At 41.6% G+C, this 21,349-nt stretch overlaps 1 protein-coding gene across 3 annotated transcripts in view; it reads right to left on the bottom strand.

Moving 5' to 3' along the window:
* Nucleotides 1-2,671: 2,671 nt before the first annotated feature.
* Nucleotides 2,672-21,349, bottom strand: part of MED13L (mediator complex subunit 13L) — a 305,493-nt gene continuing 286,815 nt past the window's right edge. For all 3 annotated transcript variants that reach the window (XM_058691175.1, XM_058691176.1, XM_058691177.1), the window contains 8 exons: nucleotides 18,207-18,430; nucleotides 17,867-18,009; nucleotides 14,780-14,938; nucleotides 12,973-13,149; nucleotides 11,598-11,755; nucleotides 8,817-8,978; nucleotides 6,633-6,745; nucleotides 2,672-5,572 (listed from right to left, as the gene is read on the bottom strand). In XM_058691175.1, the coding sequence (XP_058547158.1) occupies nucleotides 5,440-5,572; nucleotides 6,633-6,745; nucleotides 8,817-8,978; nucleotides 11,598-11,755; nucleotides 12,973-13,149; nucleotides 14,780-14,938; nucleotides 17,867-18,009; nucleotides 18,207-18,430 (1,269 nt within the window). In that variant the 3' untranslated portion in view covers nucleotides 2,672-5,439. The remainder of the gene's footprint in view (nucleotides 5,573-6,632; nucleotides 6,746-8,816; nucleotides 8,979-11,597; nucleotides 11,756-12,972; nucleotides 13,150-14,779; nucleotides 14,939-17,866; nucleotides 18,010-18,206; nucleotides 18,431-21,349) is intronic.

Below are 21,349 nucleotides of genomic sequence, written 5' to 3'. Positions count from 1 at the left end.
TGTAAACGATGTATGTAAATAAAGAACATCAAGGCGTCCACGTGAACAAAGGAGATGTAAAGAAGAGAAGCTAACTTATAAATGCTTATTGGAAGATGTTCAAGCTCAAATTAAATAAGCCAACAATTATGATCTTACATGTTCAATCAAATTGATTTACCCCCAGAGCAAACATTTCTTGCATTAGCCCTTTACTCTTCACCCTGGCGTGGCCAATCTTCCTGAATATCGTCTGGCTTTATGAAAACAGATTGCAACATGCCTCATCTGTTAACGAGACCGTGAAGCAATGAAGGCAGCGATAGCCAGGAAACACTGAGAGGTGCTCATTTCTATGGGTTGCCTGTTCTGAGTACTGCGCGATGGTAAGCACTCTTCGGACAGACTTGCTTTGCCACCTGTAAATGAACAGCCTTGAGTTAACAGCCCAGACGCCCGCTTTTAGCAGATTAATAAAACATGTGCTTTTTTCACTTCCCTGCTGTTAAAACAACAAAACACTGGCCCCCACGTTGTCTGTGCCTTCCTATCACCTGCTAACTAATGCTTATTGAGGAAATAACCTTTACAGAGAAAAATCACTATTTTAGTCTTACCCAAACTCTGTCCTGGAGAGTAAGCTTTCTTCCTCATCCACTTTTATTTCTTACCATCACTTTATATATATATATATATATACACATATATATTTTACATATATATATATATAATTTGACAGTAATTATTCATATATATATATATATATAGAAGTATACTTTATTTATTTCTTTCCATTACTTTAGAGTTCTAGCCAGAAGCAGTAAGTGTTAACAAATCTTTTTTAAACTTGACCTGAAATTTTCAAGCGAAGGAGCGGAAGACCGGTAAATCTGGTTCCAAGTAGAATAAGATGCCCAGGGCAATCATTACAACCTTACAATTTACCTGGCACAACAGGATTTTCTAATGGTGTCTCATTAGGTATTAATAACATGAAATAATTACTGTCAAAGTGACCTTTTTGTCAAGGGGATATAAAGAAGCGAGTCATTTAACACCAAGATAACATGGTGATACATTAAAATCGCATCTTGGCAGGATTTGAGCATGTAGTGAATTCAAAAGTGAAAAAAAAATGTTCGCTGTGTAAGGGCTTGTGTTGGGTGAATGACCAGTACCAAGGACAGTTTCCAGTATGTGGCTCCTGCTTTGGAGTTGAGTCTTCTGAGAAATCTTTTAAAAAACTTCCATTGACAAACTGCAATTTTTACAAAAAAATTCTTTTGGCTCTTTGTTAACAGTTGGGAACAAATTCCTTGTCCCGCAACTTCCTGAACATCGAGAACATTAAAACGACGCCATGGCATCACCGGAGGGGGTGAAGGGGCTGGCGTTGTATGGAATCCGAGCGGAGCAAACGGCTGGAGGCTGACGGTTCTTGAGCGCCTGGTCAGATTTATCTACAGCTGATGTGCAAAATGTCTAGATGCATTTGAGAAATAACTTTTCTGCCTCAAAGAGGTTTAGCTACTGTCGCCAAATTGGTACAGCTAGTGGTTATGAAAACCACCTCCCCAAACTGTTGGATAAAGTCCCATCCGATGTATGAGCTAAGTATCTGAACTAATGAACACCTGAAGAAACACCATCTAATTCTGATGATTAAGGGGCCTAGCCTGATTACAACGGATGCAGGAAGTGTGTAGTTGTTTAATGCTTTTGTGGCAAGCAGCCTTACAGCGCTGTGGCTGGTGACTGACGAGACAGACATCAAAATGGTCTTCTAACTGAACTGTGGCCTCGCTTTTCGCCGTCTTCGATGGTACAACTATAATGACATGGTCACGGCGTTGCGTTTGCGAAGCATTTCTCAGAGACTCAGCCTTGTCCCTTATCTGCAGATAAAATACCTGAGGCCGAGTAATGTCAACAGCTTTACCTCTACATTCGGACAACATTAAATTCAGAACAATGTGTATATCTCTAAATGGAAGAAGATTAAAAGCAAGGTTTCGGTTTATCCAAACTCTGTAAGTTCTGCCAAGTCCTGGGGTTCACCGTTTTAGCACGAGATTCTGCTCCTAAGAGCACGCAGGTTTTTCCTACTGGATGGACCCCAGGGGAATACCACGGTGGCTGCCGCATGGTCCACCAGAGCCCTGCTTGTACCCGGGGTGTTCAATGGCACACTACTCTCACCAGCCTATAAATGGGGCAGAGAACAAGGAGAGATCTGTTATTTCTAAGGCACATCAAAAAGAAACTGACCCAGACCATGAAGAGAAAGGAAGTAGAAAACAGACTTGTAATGTCTTCTAGGATTGACTACAATCTTAGAGCTGGGAGACACAGATCTGATCTATTCGAAACAGTTAAAGAACTAAACACAAGGGCTCCTAATTCAATGGTGTGTGTGTGTGTGTGTGTGTGCGTGCGCGCGCGTGCATGCATAGTCTCTAAGCACTGCTCTAGGAATGCAGCTGTACCTTGGAGCATGAGAATGAGAATACAATCTGAGAACAGTTGCTGGTGAGGGTGATTAGGGCAGTAAAAGTCTATGCCCGTGTTACTCTGGAAGGTAGAGCCCGGCTACTAGCCAAGGACTATTCAATCCATTATACATGCACCTTTTGAACAGGCTTAGATGATTCTGTTACAAAGGCAGGATGGGAGGGGAAAAAAGCCACTCAAATTTCAGTAATTCAATAATTTATTCCTCTAAAAAAGTGTGTAAAAGTATATAGCTCTCATTCACAAGGTATATATGAATGACATTTAAAATGGAGGCCTTTTAGTATTGTTTCTTTTTATCAAAGTCTCTTAGTGTACTGTCCCAGCGCGATACTGTGGTTTTAAATGAACTTCACATATTTTTGTATTCTTTCAAATTGTTTGCTATATATAAAAGAAGCTCACTGCAAAATGCTTGAAGGAAAAAAGGAAACCAAAGAAATTCAGAACTTCCCAGAAATGTACAGCTTTTACATTTAAAAAAGGTTCTGAAATATACATACAAGCATGCTGGACAACCCCGCCCCTCTCCCCTCCCCATTTCCCCCTTTTAGTTCAAACCATGGTAAGAGTTCTGATTTCTGCAGAATTTCCAAAATTAAAAATAAAAAAAAAAATAAAATAACTTCTCACTCTGTAGCAAATCCAGGGCTTGTACATTTCAGATTAATTCAGTAAAAAACTCACAAGTAAAATAATGCATATTTAAGGGAAATATTATACAGACTTTTTCACACAGAAGTACATAATAAGATTTTTTAAAATCTATTGCCATTCATTTATTTTTGCACAAAAACGTATAAATATGTCACCAGCTTTTCTTAACTTAAAAAACTTAAATAAAAGACACCAGATGAAAACTACCCTTTGCTGCCTTTTTTTTTTTTTTTAATTTTTGTAGGGGTTTTTTTTGTTTTTTGTGTTTTTTTTTTCTTTTTTTGCTTAGAATTGGGTTTCTAGGGAAGAAAAGCCCCTGCATTAAAAACAGCCCATATTAAAAAAAAAAAAAAAATTCAAAGTTCTGATGAATTCTGGGAAAAAAAAGCAACCCCAAAGTGGTAAAAGATTACAAATATCTACTTTACAATTTGTCTTCTCACCAAGATAATTTTATACAAGTTTACAATCTTCATCATCTATGCTCTTCAAAAGGCCTTGAGAATTTTCCTTTCTGATTAAGAAAAAATAGCACTGCAATATTTTTAAAGTCAATTTTACACTGTACACATTAGATACAAATGGTTTGATATATCAGATTTTTTTAACCTATACATTGCGAAAGTCACCCCCACCCCCAACTGGTGGTAACAGAGAATAAAATTATCCATTTACAAGTTATTTCTCTGCTTACATATTCCCACCACACAACTTTTTTTTTAATATAATGTTTTAAACGTTAGATTATTTCAAGAAAAATACTTTTACAAAATCATATCAGTTATTACATTTTCTTTTTTTTTCTTTTTCTTTTTTTTTTTCTTTTTTTTTTTTTTTTGTTAATAACCAGGATATGGAAGTCTCTTGGAAGAACTTTAAAATTTGCATGATTCTCTCTCCACAGATGACTAGAGCTCGACAGCCTGACCAGCGCGGCTTGCGGGAGGCAAGCCCGCGCCCACTGCCCTCAGACAGAAACGCGCTGCGACGTCAGGGTCAGAAACGGGGTCTTAAAGACAACCCTCTTGGGCCTGGAATGAGGAGTCATAAAATACTTCAATTAGCCATTAATGCTTTAAAAAGGCATTTTTTTTTTTTTTTAAAAAGTCCCACCACAAAGGCTCAACTTCAAGTACTAATTTAATGGTTAAGTTGTAATATTTCTTTGAAATAATATTCCTATGGTCCAGAAAAAAGTCACCATATTTGTAACTGATTTTATGAGCAAACACTTTCAATTATGATATGTACATGAGTCCCTTTTGATCTAATGAGAGGAGAGACCTGGCTTTCAATAAGAATTCGCTAGAAAATATATTTCCGTTGTGACTGTATAAAACTAATGAAGGTACTTGGCTCCACGGCTCTGGGTGGAGCTTGACTGCCTTCTGTACAAAAATGTTATCCTTCGTGAAACGCTGGCCGCTTTTAATAAGAAACATGGCAGAATGTTTTACCCAGTTTGTTCTTAATAAAGCCTACTGCTGGGTGGTTTTGAATATATTACTTTTCAGGCATGTCTCCCCAATCTGTTTTCACTCCTTTTCCGGCTTCTAGGACAGAGGTATGTAGTCAAAGAATCCTATGGTGGGTCTGAGTTGGGTTTCAGCTACTGTACCTGGTCCTCATGACTTAAAAAAAGTAAAAGTCACAAAAAAACATATGACAAAACAACTTAAAAATAAATAAACAAAATGAAGATGTCTCCAGACCTTTTGTATCTACACACAGGTATGAAGTCGACCAAAGCATTCATGCCAACCTAGATGGGACCACTAGGGAGACAGAAACCCCATTATGAAATCATATACTTGAGCTGGTTCTTATTTTTAAAAAGTTCCAGATGATGGAGTTCAGGTAACCCACAGGCCATACACCAGTAACTAGAGGATTTCATCCAAAAGGGCTAAACTGCCCTTGTTCTTAAACGGAGACTGGAAACACAGACTCTTGTGCAAAAGGATACTGTCTCTTCTGTTGCCCTCTTAAAAACCACCACCACCAACAACAACTTCCTGTGGACCCGTGGTTTGGGGCTGCACACACCAGAACACTGGCTAGAAGTCACCGCTTATGGAAGTTTCCAGGTCCGTGAGAGAAGTGTCAATGCATCACTCTGGTAATGAACACTGCAGAAATGACATGTGCCTGCCGAGGAGTAGTCACAGTGCAGGACTGTGGAGAGCGGTGTCTCAAGAAGAGCGTGTGGGGCACGTGCAGAGTGTAGCAGGTTCCTTGGACTCAGGCTGCAGGGAGGAGGAACCGAGCCAGGGAGAACAAGTGCTTCTCCAATTAAAGTATGTTCATGATGGCGTTGTACAACTGAGTGAGCACCACAAAGTGGACGGGAAGGCAGGAGGTGCGGTCCTGGGTGGCCGGATTGCACGTGAGCCAGGACAGAGCGTTGTACTGCTCCAAAACGAACCTGCCGGAGAGAGCACACAGGTCAGGGCCACGGGCCACAGCAGTGCTTTTACGTTTTAACGTTCCACGAGTCAGCAGGACGAGGCTCCATGTACGTCAGTCTTTCGCTTGCCCCCGGGTTTCCTCGTGGTTCTTTTCCCCCCGTACCCACCTCGCCTAGACCCACACTGTCCAGTATGGCAGCCACGGCCACAAGTGGATTCGGATACGCTGTACGTCAAAAAGAGGTGCTGGATTTCAAGGAACTGGTCTTTTAAAAAAGCAGGCGAGATGGCTCATGAATATTTTCATGTGGGTCAACTACTGAAATGATACTGCTTTTCGTATACTTGATATTACTTTGATGTATCTTTGATGAAGCTGATAAATTTATTTTTGAAATTAACCTCATCCATTTATTTTATTATTTTGATGTTGCTACTAAAAACAACTGAATTAGATATGCAGCTCACATCACGGTTCTACTGGACAGTGCTGCACTACAGACCCTGAAAGCCTGAAAAATCATGTTGACTGGATCCTCGCTTAACTATAACTTCTAAATCATTTAAGAGTTATTAGCGAACACTAGAAGACGCTTGCAGACTTCCTCAAGGTACATGGAGAATGCTCATGGTCTGTTAAAGTGCGAGAGAATTAGCATACGCTTCTGGGAGACATTTCCCAACTGTGGAATTCATGCTCTAATGTTATTTATATAATCTATGTCAGGGGGAGTAAAAAATGCTTTCAAAGCCAAGTGCTTTATGTCCCAGGCTCTGTCTTCTAACCACCCACCCCTAATTCTGATCTATTTTCATCACCATAAAACGTCTCCTTTACACAGGAAGCACGGGCCACTGTACGTGCACACACGCGTCAAACGAAACCAAGAATACCAGTCTCCCTGACCTGCACTCGTATGCGGGGTTTTGCACGCAGCTCTCCCTGGCTGCTCAGACGGTACTCTGCTGCACAAAAGGCAGCGCCTTTTCCACACTTTAAGTAAACACCTTGGAAAAACAAAACTAAAGGAAGACTATAGCAAGCTGTAACTGCTATTATGCCTTAAAACAATCTACCTTAGAACGTCAGATGTGGTTTTGGAGTCAAGAGGATGGGGAACCCGCTGAGAATTCCTGGCAGGGAGAAGTTCATCCGTCTGTGCTACAGAAATGTGGTGGTGCAGCGAAGCCTGGCAAGAGAACAAACATGGTTACCTTCCCGGCCTCTCGGCTCCCAGGAGCCTCAGTTTTAAGCTCTCGGTAACCCTGATGTGATCCCAAAGAACTCCACACCCTGGAGGTGGAAAAAAAAGCTAGCTTTGCAAATACCCGTGCGTCACAAATGATTCGATAACGTGCCTCTTCAGGTCTTCATCTGTAAAAGGCCCCACCATCTCCGCGGCCTGGATACGGCCGACTCTGCCCTTGTGGTGGTTGTGTAACACGTTCTTCCATCCTGACTTCCCATAAGTGGATAGAGCTAGAGGCTCAATTCGGCTCAGATCCTTCTGGGGGGCGGGGAGGGCGCGGGGTGCAAGCACACTTCGTGGCTGGCGCTACGTGCTCCCTATGCCTCACCTCGAGAGGCGTGAACGTGCGCCGCCCCACGTGCAGCTCGGCTCATTGCTGCCGTCGGCACGTTCCCGGCACGCCCCACCCGCCATCATGGCTTTAGCACACGTTATGAAATAACTGAGACAGGCAGTGTGTTGAGGACAGCTAATATACATGCTTCTTTATTTTTTAGGTTTCAGATTAATGAACTGTTGTTCCAGTAGCTTCAAAGGGTGGCTAAAATGTTCTGGTTTTCAGCACGAACCCTTGGATTTGCTTCGATCTACTGCTACCATTGTTCTTTTTTATGTTCAAATCGTCCCATCCTTGGGCAATGGGAACCCTCCAGCTGGCGGGCCCTTTGAAGTAACTCTAATGATCTTAAATAACTTCCCTGCTTTTAGGTGTGACCATATATCCTAGGTTCATCTTGAATCCTTCTTACTTCAGACCCACACGTCAGTCCATTCTTCAAAGGAACTCCGGTTCTCTTGAATGATAAATGGTATTTCAGAACCACAAGTGCAGCAAGAGCACTGTTTACTGATCCTGTCGCTGCTCGTAAGCTTTCTCAGTAGACCAAGCTAAAAAATATGTGTATCTTTCCTAAGAGGAGAAAATAAATCTAGGTTCACAGTGACAAGTCTAATTCAAAATAAAGACGACACCGACTTATGTCGTAGAACTTCCTTGATTTCATAATAATATGTTACAGCCATTAGTTGAAAGAAACTGCTTCAATTGTTTTTGGTTTAACCTTCCGTTATTCCTTTTAGAAAATACAAGTAGGTGTGTGTGTGTGTGTGTGTGTGTGTGTGTGTGTGTGTGTGTCTGCACACACTTTATCAATTACTACAAGGTAACCTACACTCCACAGAATGATTGTATTCTAATCATCCTCACTCTGTTATGGATAACTAACACTCCACTGAATGGATACACTGGTTCATTCGGCCAGTTCCGGTGTTTCTAATCTTTTACATTTATCGTTTTTTGGTTTTGTCAGTTTCTTCTGAATAGATTTCCAGAGGTGGCCTCGCTGCATCAAAAGGGAAATGTGTGGGGCTGTATCACTTGGCTGTCCTACTGGCACCAGGGCCATCTCTCCACAGTTCTGCCAATGGAGCATGTTGTCAAACTTTAGGCCTTTTGCCAATCTGTGGTTGAGACATGGATTTCATTCCAGGTTCTTTCATCCAAACTGGAAGGAGGAGATCTTTTATTTTAACCCTTAATTTGCATTAAAAGGTTCTAAGACACATACAGGAAGGAGCATGTGTAAATAAATGTAAATTTAGCTGCCTCTTGCCCTACTCTAATGAAGAAAGCTGAAGCTTGTGGGGGAGGGGGGGCAAAGGGGGAGAGTTCAGCCCACAATGATCACATCCACCCAAGCTTAACTTCACCGGTGGCAATGCACTGTGGACCTGGGAGAAAGACTGTTACATACGACCACGTATCCACCCGACATGTGCCCTGAGGGCCCCACAAAGTCTCCTCCTTGGGTTAACGTGATTGCTTCCCTTGTGATGCGGTTTCAGGTTTCTCTCCTAAATCCTGCTCCCCCCCTGTAACTGTAATGAAAATGTCCTCAGAGTATAAGTAGATGTGAAAGAAAGCAGGGGACACGGTGAGACTGTGGTGACTGAGACAATTTCAGCAGAAGTCACTCCTCCCCCGAAAATTCAAATATGACACCAAACCAACCTTTAGGAAGAGGGGGCACTGGTTCTGAGCCTGGGGACATGATGACCAAAACCACTGGGGGAGATTCTCCGCTTTGGCAGTTGACACGAAATACCCAAGGGCCAGGGGCTGCTGCTTCAGCTCCTCGGGTGCCTCTCTAGAAAGAAGACGCTCACCCTGACTCTGAAAAACAAAGTCCCGAGAGCATGATCAGCGTGTGACACTTCAAATAAAGTTCTGAAAATCAACTTTATCAAGTCCCTCTGCACATCACATCCCCCTTCTGACAGCTTTTCACACAAAAATGCCAGGTGACCGAGAAAGGTCAATAAGGAGAGGCACGGTCCCTGCTGCACGGACAGACATCGGATGAAAACTACGGCCCAGGCAGAAGGTACCAGCAAAACTAACTACATCGGTCAAGCAAATACAGGTTGATTTGCTCTGGTTTCTTTTCTGTTAAATGTTGGGTGCATTCCGTGGCATCCGGCATCCAACCACACGCGGGAAGAATGGACTCCGGCAGCTGAGGGAGCCCCCAAGCCCAGGTGCTCCTTCACCAGCAACCAACTAAAATACACAAGCGCACCTGACCGTCTACTGTCAACAACACGGACATTGGGAAAACAGGACGCTTCACGGCTCTTTGGGTGGCGCCAGTGTCTCTGACCTCCCGCCAGGGGGGGACCTGCCTGTGAAGAGGCCATGTTTTCACTCTCCGCAATCTCCTTAAATACAAGACTCCTGCTAGAGCCTGACTGTGCATTTCTGCAACTGGCATTTTCCTCATCTTTGATTCTTTTAGCTGGCTTCAAGGGCTGAAAGCAATTATGCAATTATTATTATGCAAGCAATAATAAGTAATCGTTTGTTTTCAAAGGCCTTCTGTTTTCAGGGGAAAAAAATCATCCCCAACTATTACATCAAGTTGTATTTTTGGTTAAAAAATAAAAACTTACCCCAGCCTTGAACAAATTCTTTTCCCTGTTGTAATGTCTTAATTGGATATCAAAGAATGTTTAATGGTTCAGAAAGAGGAAATCCTGAAAGCCTCTCGGGGGGTCAGCGGGCTGCAGGTGCTGAGGACTGAGAAAAGGCCGCCTGACTAGCTTCAGAAAACAGTGCGGTTTAAACTCTGACACTCCATTACAGACTTAGGGCTTGAGGCTCCAACAGAGGCAGAAAATACAGCAAACCTCTGTTTCTTACAAAACTAACCTTACACTTCAATTACCAATTCTTTGTTAATGGATAAACCAAATTACAACCACCACGACAGAAAGGGAGTTGCTGTTATTTCCATTTCACAGATAAGGTAACTAAGGCTAAGACAGGTCAAGCGAGTTTGTTCAATGCCACAAAGCTAGAAGCCATACAGCTGGAACTCTGAGCTCCATTTACCAAACTCTAAGGCATGCACTCTTAGTTGCTATTTGCCTCTAGAATTCACATTAATCCTAAATTACAACTACTTAATGTAAAATCTGTGGACCTGGTTCCTATCACACCAATCTCAAAGAACCAATAAACTGTCATTAACTGGCAAATGTCTATGGAGGAAATAAACACATTTAAAATCCCTTCCTTCTAGAAAGGAAAAATGGGAGATAGGTAGCTCCATGAGGATAGTTTACTGAGTTGCTCTTCCCTGGTTTTATCTGCTCTTTGACTAACGTTTTAAATCTTTTCTCTTGATTGTCCTTCAGTGAACTCCAGGCTGGCAATAAAGTTCCACAGACAGAAACCTAAGTCCTCTAACTACAACTCTGTGTCTGAATGAGTGTGAGCAGAGTTGGTTATTCCTGCCCACTTTAAGATATTGGACATAGCCATTTTTCTATGCCTTAAACCCTCAATCTCATATTTTAAACAGAAGGTACAAAAGAGTAATAAGGCATGAACCATCTACCTTTTTTTTTTTTAATGTTTATTTCGTTTTGAGAGGAAGAAACAGTGTGAGTGGGAGAGGCGCAGAGAGAGAAGGAGACACACAATCGGAAGCAGGCTCCAGGCTCTGAGCTGTCAGCACAGAGCCCGACATGGGTCTCAAACCCATGAGCAGTGAGATCATGACCTGAGCTGAAGTGGGACGCTTAACTGACTGAGCCACCCAGGCGCCCCATGAATCATCTAGCTTTTAAACAAAGTTAACACAAGCTATAGCAGAACCTTTAACTCTTCAATCCTCTGTTAATCCACCTCCAATATCCCTGGGATATTTAAAGGTGAAACTGGTTGTAAACTCTGGTGTTTTGTCTTAATCCTAGGGCATTAACCTGGACACTTCTCCAAAATCAACCTGTGGGCCCTTGCCATTTTGGCACCTAGCTACAGAAAAGACTGGAACCGTATAAACAAAGGCACCAGGATGTGAAACAAGAACAGTAAGGCTCATTTCAGAATAATCAACCATCAACAATGTGTTCTTCAATTAACACAGTTACTTTACGTGTTAAAAAAGCAGGGCCATTGAACTAGCCTCTGAAAAGCCACTATTTTGGCAAAAAATAAGAAATAACTGGGAAGCAGCAACCAATCGACCAAAACTAATTTTTGCTAAGAAAACAGTCATTGCAAAATGCCTACCTGCTGATAAAACATATTCATCAGGAACATTTTCGGGAATAAGAATGCATTTCTTTCAAATTCCTGCCATCATTCAAAACAGAACAACTACAGAGTCACTTTTCCACACTGATTTCGCTCACACCAGGGACCAAGACCATCAGGAAGAAAGGCGCACAAAGCAAAGAGGCAGGCAATCACACTGCCCCTGAAGGCCCTACTTCAGATCATTCTTACCCGACTATGCTGGAAGTGAGAGCCCACACCAATTCCAGAAGGAGAGCCTGGGGAAGGAACTGGGGAGGAGTTGGGAGAGGAATGGAGGTTGCCAGTCATTAAGATGCCAATGTCATTATCCATATCATCTGGGAATGGAAGGTCAACAAACATGTCATCTAGAAAGGAGGGAGAAAAAGCACAAAGATTTCAAAAATAATCTATATCCGCAACTTCAACAACATACTGTTTTGTTGGCCCATCACCATTACAAGTGCATGCTGTTAACAACGTGGGAAGATTTAATGTGTGTCTACTGGATGGGAGGTACTGAAAATTGTTTTTTTCATTTTATGTTCTGTTCAATGATCTTCTAATGTGAAGTATTAACAGACTGGAGAAATAAAGAACATAAAACAAAACTCCACGCTCTGTAGAGCCTCCAAGGGCACATAACAAAAAAAATGGCAAAACAGCTAAAGAAGCAATTTAATTATTAAACAAAGTTAAAATTGACACCATCCAAGAAAACAGCAGACTCTGTCCATGCATCCAATTAGCATCTAAAATGCCAGAGGCTGAATTAATGCATGTTAATAGGTGTGAACTTGCCCTGAAATTGGAGACCTATTCCAAAAGCAGATCAAAGCATGATGTTTTCACTAAGAAATCCTCTCCCACATTATAAAAGTAAGGTACACGGAGAACAGAAAATTTGGAAAGAGAAGTATAAAAAGGGAAAACTATCACCCAAAATGCAATTACCGTGAACATTTTTGCTACGATTCTTATTCGCATATCGTTACTCCATTATGATCAGACTGTATATAAAACTTGGCATCCTTTTACCCTCCCCATTTAACAAGAGTAAATGTTGGTAGGTATTAAAAATTCTTCAAAACCCAATGCAAATGGCTACATAATACTGAGCATTTTACAGTTTGTAAACAGCCGCTGCTTAACAAATGCCTTAATAGATATCCAAACCAAAAACACTGATGAAGAATACTTAAATAATCAAATAATGGATTCCCCCCCGCCAACCCCTAGAGACAGGAGCTACTTCATGCCTAGTGGTCTTCATCCTTCTCCAATCCGATCACCAACTATTTACTGCAAGAGTGGCTCCTGTGTGCAGGACACTACAACCGGGTATTTTTTTGCCGTTAGTGATAAACAGAACACTAATTATGCGAGAGAGGGAGATATTTATTTGGGCTCGGTAACAGTGCACACAAATCTTCCAGGCCAGACAGACTGCCCCAACCCCCGAATACCCTCTTCACGTTCTCTACGTTGCTTACTGCAACACAGGCAGCAGGGCGCCGAGCACACCCTTTCGCTCTGCTCCTGTGGGAGACCTGGAGCTCTTTCCTTTCGCGCCTTCCACACTCACCGTTGTTGGGGCTGAACCCGTCTTCGTTGGGATAGTTTGCCGGGGCCACCTGGATGGTTGACGAGGTGGGGAACACCAGGATGTGTGTGCAGGAGGCATCTTGAGGGGTGTTCAGCTGCGACGACTGCATGTTCAGTGCGGTGCTTCGGCCAAATACAGAGCCCATTGTGACAGCGTCTTGCAAAAAGACAGAGAAAGAGAGCGAAGTGTACCAATTCCTTCTGTGCATCGGTAAGTAACTCCAGAAACGAAGTTACAGGAGAACCTGAACTGGAGAGACAGGAGTCTGACACAACTGCCAGGATGGATACACATCCGAAGTTCGACCTCACTGTTAAAACAGCTTCCCAGAAATAGACTCTAAGCACAGGGCTGTAATAATCCAAGCCTCACTGAACATGGGGAAGGTTAAAATAAAATCAGACTGAGCCCACCAAAAATTTTTTTTCTTAAATTTCTACTTTTGTATTTTAGAAGGGGAGAGAGAGTGTGTGTGTGAATGGGGCAGAGGGAGAGAGGGAGAGAGGGAGAGAGAGAGGGAGAGGGAGAGAGAGGGAGAAGGAGAGGGAGAAGGAGAAGGAGAGGGAGAGAGAGAGAGAGAATGAGAGAGAGAATGAATCCCAAGCAGGTTCCACGCTCAACACCGAGCCCAACACGGGGCTCGATCCCACCACCCTGGGATCACGACCTGAGCTGAAATCAAGAGATAGACACTCAACTGACTAAGCCACCCAGGCGCCCCACCACCAACTATGTTTTAACTACTTATTTAAGAAGTAGTTCTAAAATAGGTCTACTTTCTCTTTTCCTGTGGTTGCTCACAATTTATAAAGTTCTCCTAAACAACACAATTCTGTAGACACGGTACCATTCAGCGAATAACTATTCTAACTTTTATTGAATGCTTACTACGTGCCAGATTCTGTGCCAAACTCCTTATTCATGGACGTCATCTCACTCAGTCATCGTAGCTACCCTGAGGTAGAACTATTATCCCCATTTCATCGTGAGGACACAGAACAAAGACGTCGTGAAATCTGCCCAAGTGGTGCAGGCAACAAGTAACCTGGGGCCTAATGAGGCCAACACAGGACATGTGCCTCTCACTGGACTGATGACAAATAACATCATCTCACATAACGCTACTGGTTTTTATGGGGATGGAGTCTCCCCATCTGATCAGAGAGAACTGGAGGATAAGAACAGACTAAAAAAAGGTATAAAACTGCTTAGCTAAAAAATTATCAAATTGCTTAGTTGCTGATTTTTTAAAACTTCTGTGGCCACAATCTTCTGGCTATCCACACCCTGGGAGTCGCATTTACTGAGAGCTTACCACGGGCCGGATACTGTGCCAACTCTTTCAGCTCTATTTGCCTCACCATTCCTCCGCAACCACATCAGAAACACTCCAAATATCCTCTGGAGGCTGCTTACAGATTCCGTCAAACATGTGTCTTCAAACACACACTCCAACACGTATCAGGGTGGTGTTCACTTTCGTGGTTTTTGGAGGGTGATCCTCATACACTAACAACAAATTAGGGTCGGGCAACAGTAACTGGCCACGACTCTAAGAGCTCTCAGTCATATCCGGGACTTACGCTGTCTTCCAAACTACGGTCAACAGAGATAACAAAATCACAGACCACTCCCCTTGGAAGAGACCAAATTTTTGAACCCGAAATACAATCTTCTCTCACAAAGATAATAAAGATCTATTCTACACTTGTCTGTAGACTTGAAGATGGAAGGGACTGAACTGATGTGATAACCTAATTAATGAAAACGGTAAGAGGAGATTTACCTGGCATCACTACAAAGGACCCCTGGGGCTCCATGGCAACCAGGCAGGCACTAAGGATAGAGGGAGAGTCAGCGGCAGAGATCCCACACATCCGGCACACGTCCTTGAGCCGTTTGCTGATTGTCTGTAGTGAACATTCGCCAAGGAGGATACTCCAATCTGAAACCAAATATCACAGTCACACGCAGTCTTTAGAAATTCATCGTGATAGGAGGTTTGAGCATTTTACCGGATTTGCCTGGTAACTGAATTTCCAGGACTGGGCCCCAAAGGGAATAAGGCTTTACACAGGTTCCCCTCCTCGTTAGAAAGAAAATGTTACTTGGCCTCCCTTACACGTCATTAACAAAGACACAAAAGCCCTCCTATTCTGTATGCTGAAATCATGTCGGAAATGACCTGGGAGAGTCCAGCACAGACCCAAACAGATTTAGGTGCTTCAAATGTTCTTTGAGGATGAGGCCAGTCTGTTCCATCCTTTCTCCTCCTCCTCTTACTCCATGTCTGGTTCTTTCACTGCCCCTATCAGCCCTTTTCATGAGAAGAATGCACAGCGGGGGGCAAACCTCTCAGTTCTGTTTACTGCTGTCTGTTGACTGTTTCCGGGAAAGGCAAGCTGAGCAGAAACAAGGGGAACCCTTCGTAGAAGGCCCCAAAGAGCTGATAAACAAACAATGGGTGTGAGTGAAGCGCTCCAAATGATGTACACTAATTGTTCAGATTAAAACGCTGGCCTAAGTTTTCTTTCTAGTATTTGTTTACTGCCTTCACCCAAAGGTACTATGTGTGCTCAGAGAACTGTAGAGGGTTATGTTACTCCAGGAATGGAAAAGGACTTAGACCTCTCTTTTGACCCCCAACACACATCATGTTCCTGTGGCAGCACACTGCCACCCATATCGTGTCCACCAACGAAAGACTACTCCACCACAGGTTCTCTGCTTTCACGTAGTTTTTTCAAATAAGCTGATCTCCCCGTGAAGAGGTGAAAGGAACAACTTTTTCTTGTTTCTTACTCCTAAAGAACCTCCAACTGAAGTGGCTAAAATAAAAGTGGCCAAGTCATGAAGAATGTATTTTTAAAAATTATAGAAAAATCAAACAGGCATGAGTTCTGTATTTAAAACCAAGTAAGAAAGGAAAAGCATTACCTGAATTTTATCACAAACACTGGTGATAAAAAACAGAAATTCACAAAGCTAACTGAAATCTACAGGCTCTCATATGATACTGCCCCATAGAAATGCAATGTGGTGCGGGCCTTACATCCCCAAAGGGATGAAATACAGATTGGTAAACTGATTTCCTGTACACTAGGCTCTTCTTGGTGTCTTTATCCCTCAAAAGTACATTTTCTCTCAACCTTTTGATGGGATCAGTCACACTTCTATCCCTTTCCCGTAAAAGATAAGAAGAGTGCCCCTTCTAAAAAATTATACAAGGGAAGGCAATGGCCTTCGTAACTGTCCAAGACAGTCACCAAGTGACTAGACACGGCTACGTTTTTATCCCCTCTTCTCCTTTTCTATTATATTCTAACTTTTCCCAAGGGTTAAGAGTAGCTCAAACCCTTTAAGAGATAAGATTGACTACAAGGCCGACCGGGAGAGAGGATAGGACTTCTGACAGAAATGAAATGAATCCCCCAATGCATCAGACCTCCAGGCTACTGATAGAAGATTCGTTCTAAGTATGCTCTTCTTTAAAAAATGAAAAGGGTAATATTTTCTATTGGCCTACAGTGTAATTAGTAGAAAAAATTTTGCACACAATAGATTCCCAACAGTTACCTAATACTTCTGTAATTTAATACACGTAGAAACCGCTATTAAATCCTGATAGTTCACTGACTAGAGCACTTGCTATAATCCAAGCTGAATCGCGTGAGGGGTTTTATTTCAGGGACTCCACAAATACCTGATACAAATTTCATGCAAAGAAACAATATACGCATTCTAATGCAAGGGTCCGCAAACTATGGTCTGCAGATCAAATCCTGCCTACCGCCTTTTTTTTTTTTTTTTTTTTTTTTTTGCTAAATAAAGTTTTATTGGAACACAGCCAAACCCGTTCACTTAGGTATTATCTCTCTATGGCTGCTCTGACTTTACAATGGCAGAGCTGAGAAGCTGCAACGGTGAAAAGCTGGCCTGCAAAGTTGAAAATATTTATTACTTGGCCCTTTCCTTAGAAAGTCTGCTGATTCGGCTCTAATACACCTGCATGCACAAAACCACCAAGCTAATCTGTGCTTTGCTTTTGTGTAGACCTTAGAAGGAAACTTCCCCATCTCTATGTATGTACTGAACTTCTTATAAATGCGTCATTAATTACTAAGGCTTTAAAAAAATAACGTAGGCCTATGCATACTGCTCATGCAAAGTAGCTACACCAGCACAGCAAATGAGCTGGGCTCAAAGCCAGACAAGGCTGCTGCCACCGATCAGTTGTGTCGTTAGTTACTTTTAGTGCTCTGTGACTGACTGTTACATTTATGACAGGAAATATTAGCAGTTGGCAGGTATATTTAGGCATGCAACTTAAAAAAAGTCTGCTCTCTTAAGCTTCCAGGCTGAAAAATATCAGACAGTGGCAACGTGAATAAAGACTATTCCAACTTGCACCTACTTGTCCTTGTAAATCAGGATTGTCTTGCTCTTGTGCAACCAAAACAAAAACACACAAACTATATCACCATCAATCATGAAAAATAATAAAAGAAACCTAAATCGATTCTCCTCTCATCCATCTCTCTTTAAATTTTCATGTTAAAACTGACTTGATCTCACTGACCCAGTACAAAAATAAATGTTAGAAATTCAATTTACTATCACTTTTATATTAATACATTCTTTTTTGTCTTATACACTGGAGTCCAAAATTTAAGATTTCTTGGGCAAATGGTTTTGTTGATAATGAAAAGTTTAAAAACTGCTGGTTTATCCTGTCCATTTAAAAGAATCAGGGAATATCAATCTGCTTTATTCTTACCACCAACTCTCCCATTTTCTCCCTCAGCTCAGTTAGGGACATTAGTTCAACCCTTTTCCGTTGTTTCCTGTACTGACTGCTTCAGGAGTCTCTCACCTTTAAGCTCTCCATGGCCAAGCCGCCCAAGTCTGCCGATCACAACTCTCCAGGGTAGGGATGTCATTTGGACAATACCTATGCACCACTCCCATAACTTCTGTAGTCCAATTTTACGTGCAGATACTTTACTCCTCCGTGACCTACAAAAGAAAGAAGTGGGGAAGGGGTCCCCAAATGAGTCGAAGTTATCGCTTAGTAAGACAAAACTCAGAAAATGCCAAAGAACCCACCCATCGCACAGCGCCTAGTGCATTTAGACAGGAAAATCAGAAAGACTCCTATCTGAGGAAAGGCACAGTATCGATTTATATGTAGCATAAACACGCAGGCTCCTCACCTGTTTGGTAAAGCAATATTTACAATACAAGTTTCTAATAATTCCCCATGGAGGTCAGTGCAGGAAGCCAAAAGCCAGCGCTGGTCATGAGACAGACAGTAGCCCACAAAGAGCACGTTGTACTTCTGGCTCGCCTCCCCAAAAGTCTCTCCCAGCTCCGTCTGCTTATCTTTAATTGGGGCCAATATAAAAGGAGGGGAGTAAAGCTGGATTGGACTGGGTCGCTGAAATCAAAAGAAAAGTCAGTGTCAACATAACGCCACTCAACTCAACATTTCCAACAAAACCCAGAACAGCACTTGAAACCAATAGGGAGTAATGACGATAGACTGCCCCCCCAGCAGTATTATATACGTAAATAATAACGGTAAAAAAGAAAACAAAGATTGTGTAAGTGACATCAGCTAGGAAACCCCAATCAGACCAATGCTTCTTTATTAAAACAAATTACTATTTTAGTAAGTAAATTAGCCCAACTTCATTAGTCATCAAGACAGCAAAAATTAAAACCACAATGAGATACCACTATATACCCACCAGAAAGTCAAATAAAAAAGAAAACACTGAGTATCGGTGAGAGTGTGGGGCAACTAGAACTTTCATACACTGATGGTGATGAATCACTTTGGAAAAGTGTTTGACAATATCTGCTAAAGTCAAACACACATACTCTGTGACCCAATCAAATGGATATATATGTTTACCAAAGGAAAGGGATTAATCATAATAGCTCCAAATAAAAAATAACCTAAATACATATCAACAGTAAAATGGAAGATAGACTGTGTTATAGTTACACAATCAGAATATCAAACAGTAAGGAAACGAAAAAACTACCACTACAAGCAACAGCATAGATTAATCTCGGCACTGAGTAAAAGAAGTCAGACACAAAAAATATATAAATTATGTGCCTCAATTTACATGAAAGTCAAAACCAGGCAAAACTCTGCTGCTTTAAGTGAGAATACTGATTACTGGTAGAATGACTAGAAGGGAACAGGCTTCTTATGTTTTGTTTCTTGTGCTTGTCACAAGCTGTATTTAGTGAAAATTCATCAAGCAGTATACTTATGCTCAGGTACTTTTTAGTGTGTAAATTATACTTGTGTGTGAGTGTGTGTGTGTGTGTGTGTATGAGTGATTTCAGAAATCAAAACATTAGCTGTTACCAGTAAGACAAACAATGCAAACAGTTAAACTGTGACAAAATTTAGTTGTCACCATTATTTATAGTTATTATACACATTTCAACAATAAACTAGAGTAGCAGTCAGCAAACTTCTATAAAGGAGAGATAGTAAATATTTTAGGCTTTATGGGTCTCTCTTCTTATGAGTATTCTTCTCTTTTTAAAAATGTAATAATCATTCTGGGGCTCCTGGATGGCTCAGTCAGTTAAGTGTCCGACTCTTGATTTCGGCTCGGTCATGATCTCATGGTTCGTGAGATTGAGCCCTGCATCAAGCCTGCTTGGGGTTCTCTCTCTCCCTCTCTCTGCCCCTTTCTCATGACCTCTCTCTCTTTCAAAAGAAATAAATAAACATTTTTTAATGTAATAATCATTCTTCTTCTTTTTTTAATGTAATAATCATTCTTATCCAGGTCATACAAATACAGGCTACAGGCTTGACTGCAGCTACAGTCATAGTTGCTGACCCCTAAACTATATATCTAAAATAGATACAGATATAGATATATCATAAAAAATAGTTAATAATGGAATTACAGAATTTTAAAGCTAAAATAAAGACCTGAGACAGAATCTAATCCAATTCCTTCATTTTAGGGATTCAAAACACAGGCCTAGAGATATTCAATAATTTGTTCAAAGTTTCAAAGCTAATCTTATCACTGATCCATTCATTCTCCCTACACCTGGAAAGTCTACTCCTAGGTATTTACCAAGAGAATGGAAAATATCGTAAACACAGACACTTGCGCACAAATGTTCACAGCAGTGTTGTTATTCACGATAGCTAAAAAGTGGGAAAACCCAAGTGTCCATACGCCAAAGAATGAACACCCAAAATGTGGTATATCCATACAGTGGAATATTATTTAACCATAAAAAGAAATAAAATACACATGCTGTAACATGGATGAACCTAGAAAACATGCTAAATGAAAGAATCAGACGTGAAAGACGTGAAAGACAGACTGTATGTTCCGCTCACATACAATGTCCAGAACAGGCAACTCTGCAGAGGCAGAATGCAGGCTAGATTCTAAGTTTATAAAGAAAGGCAATACCTCGATTTCTGGAGACAAAAGAAGAAACAAGTAGAAATAAATTCATTTTTTTTTAATCCTAGAAAACACGAATGGGTGAACTAAAATAGATAAACTGCTCATGAGAATGGAAAAATTAAAACTCAAAAGAATAAACCAACCTAAACAGCCAGAGACAGAAACTGTACACGACCACAGAGTGGAGGTGGCTGTCAGCTAAGCAGCTGCTTCTGATGGGAGCAAGGGACAAGTGTGCCATTAACTATAAAGGCCTCATTTTTTCCCTAAGCTCTTACTTATCCAAGTGAGTTTTTTCAGAAAAATTTTCATCACCAACTAAAATCAGCAGTTTTTGGTGTTTTTGAGTTTTTTTCTGGTGAAGAGGTATTTGCTGGCTTTTATTAACGGGTGATCTTTCATGCAATAAAAGTTGCGGGAACTGATTTTTGAAGGCTCTGAAAATTCTAAACATTGCCCTGTTCATCTATCTTCAGGATAAAGTGATTAGTGAAATAAAAAGAAGTGTACAACTTCTGTGTGGTGTTTTCAAGTTCCCCTAGAGGCGCCTATCTGTGGGAAGCAGGTGTAAGAAGATGGAGAGAAAAAGCACTGAGACCAGGGAGGGGAGAGCAAGCTCCTGTAAAAACATGCAGCAGAAAACGAGGGATCCCTGCAGGGTGATCGCACACGCAAACAACTGTGGTACCAGGAGAGCAAAGAGCCAGGGAAAGGAGAGAGTTAGTGATTTAACACACAGATTAGCTTCAAAAAAATAAGGAACAAGATAAACATAGGAAAAGTCGAGCATCGCTAAGTAAAAGTGGTAAGTGTGTTGCTGCCTCAGGACCTACATCAAAAAAACACCGAGAGTTCACCGGCCTCTTATCCCCCAAATTTCACAAGTGGAGAGA

The sequence above is a fragment of the Neofelis nebulosa genome, chromosome 11 (assembly GCF_028018385.1).
Source record: "Neofelis nebulosa isolate mNeoNeb1 chromosome 11, mNeoNeb1.pri, whole genome shotgun sequence".
NCBI lineage: Eukaryota > Metazoa > Chordata > Mammalia > Carnivora > Felidae > Neofelis > Neofelis nebulosa.
Note: the sequence above shows the minus strand (reverse complement) of the source record. Positions and strands in the feature narration are given on the sequence as shown.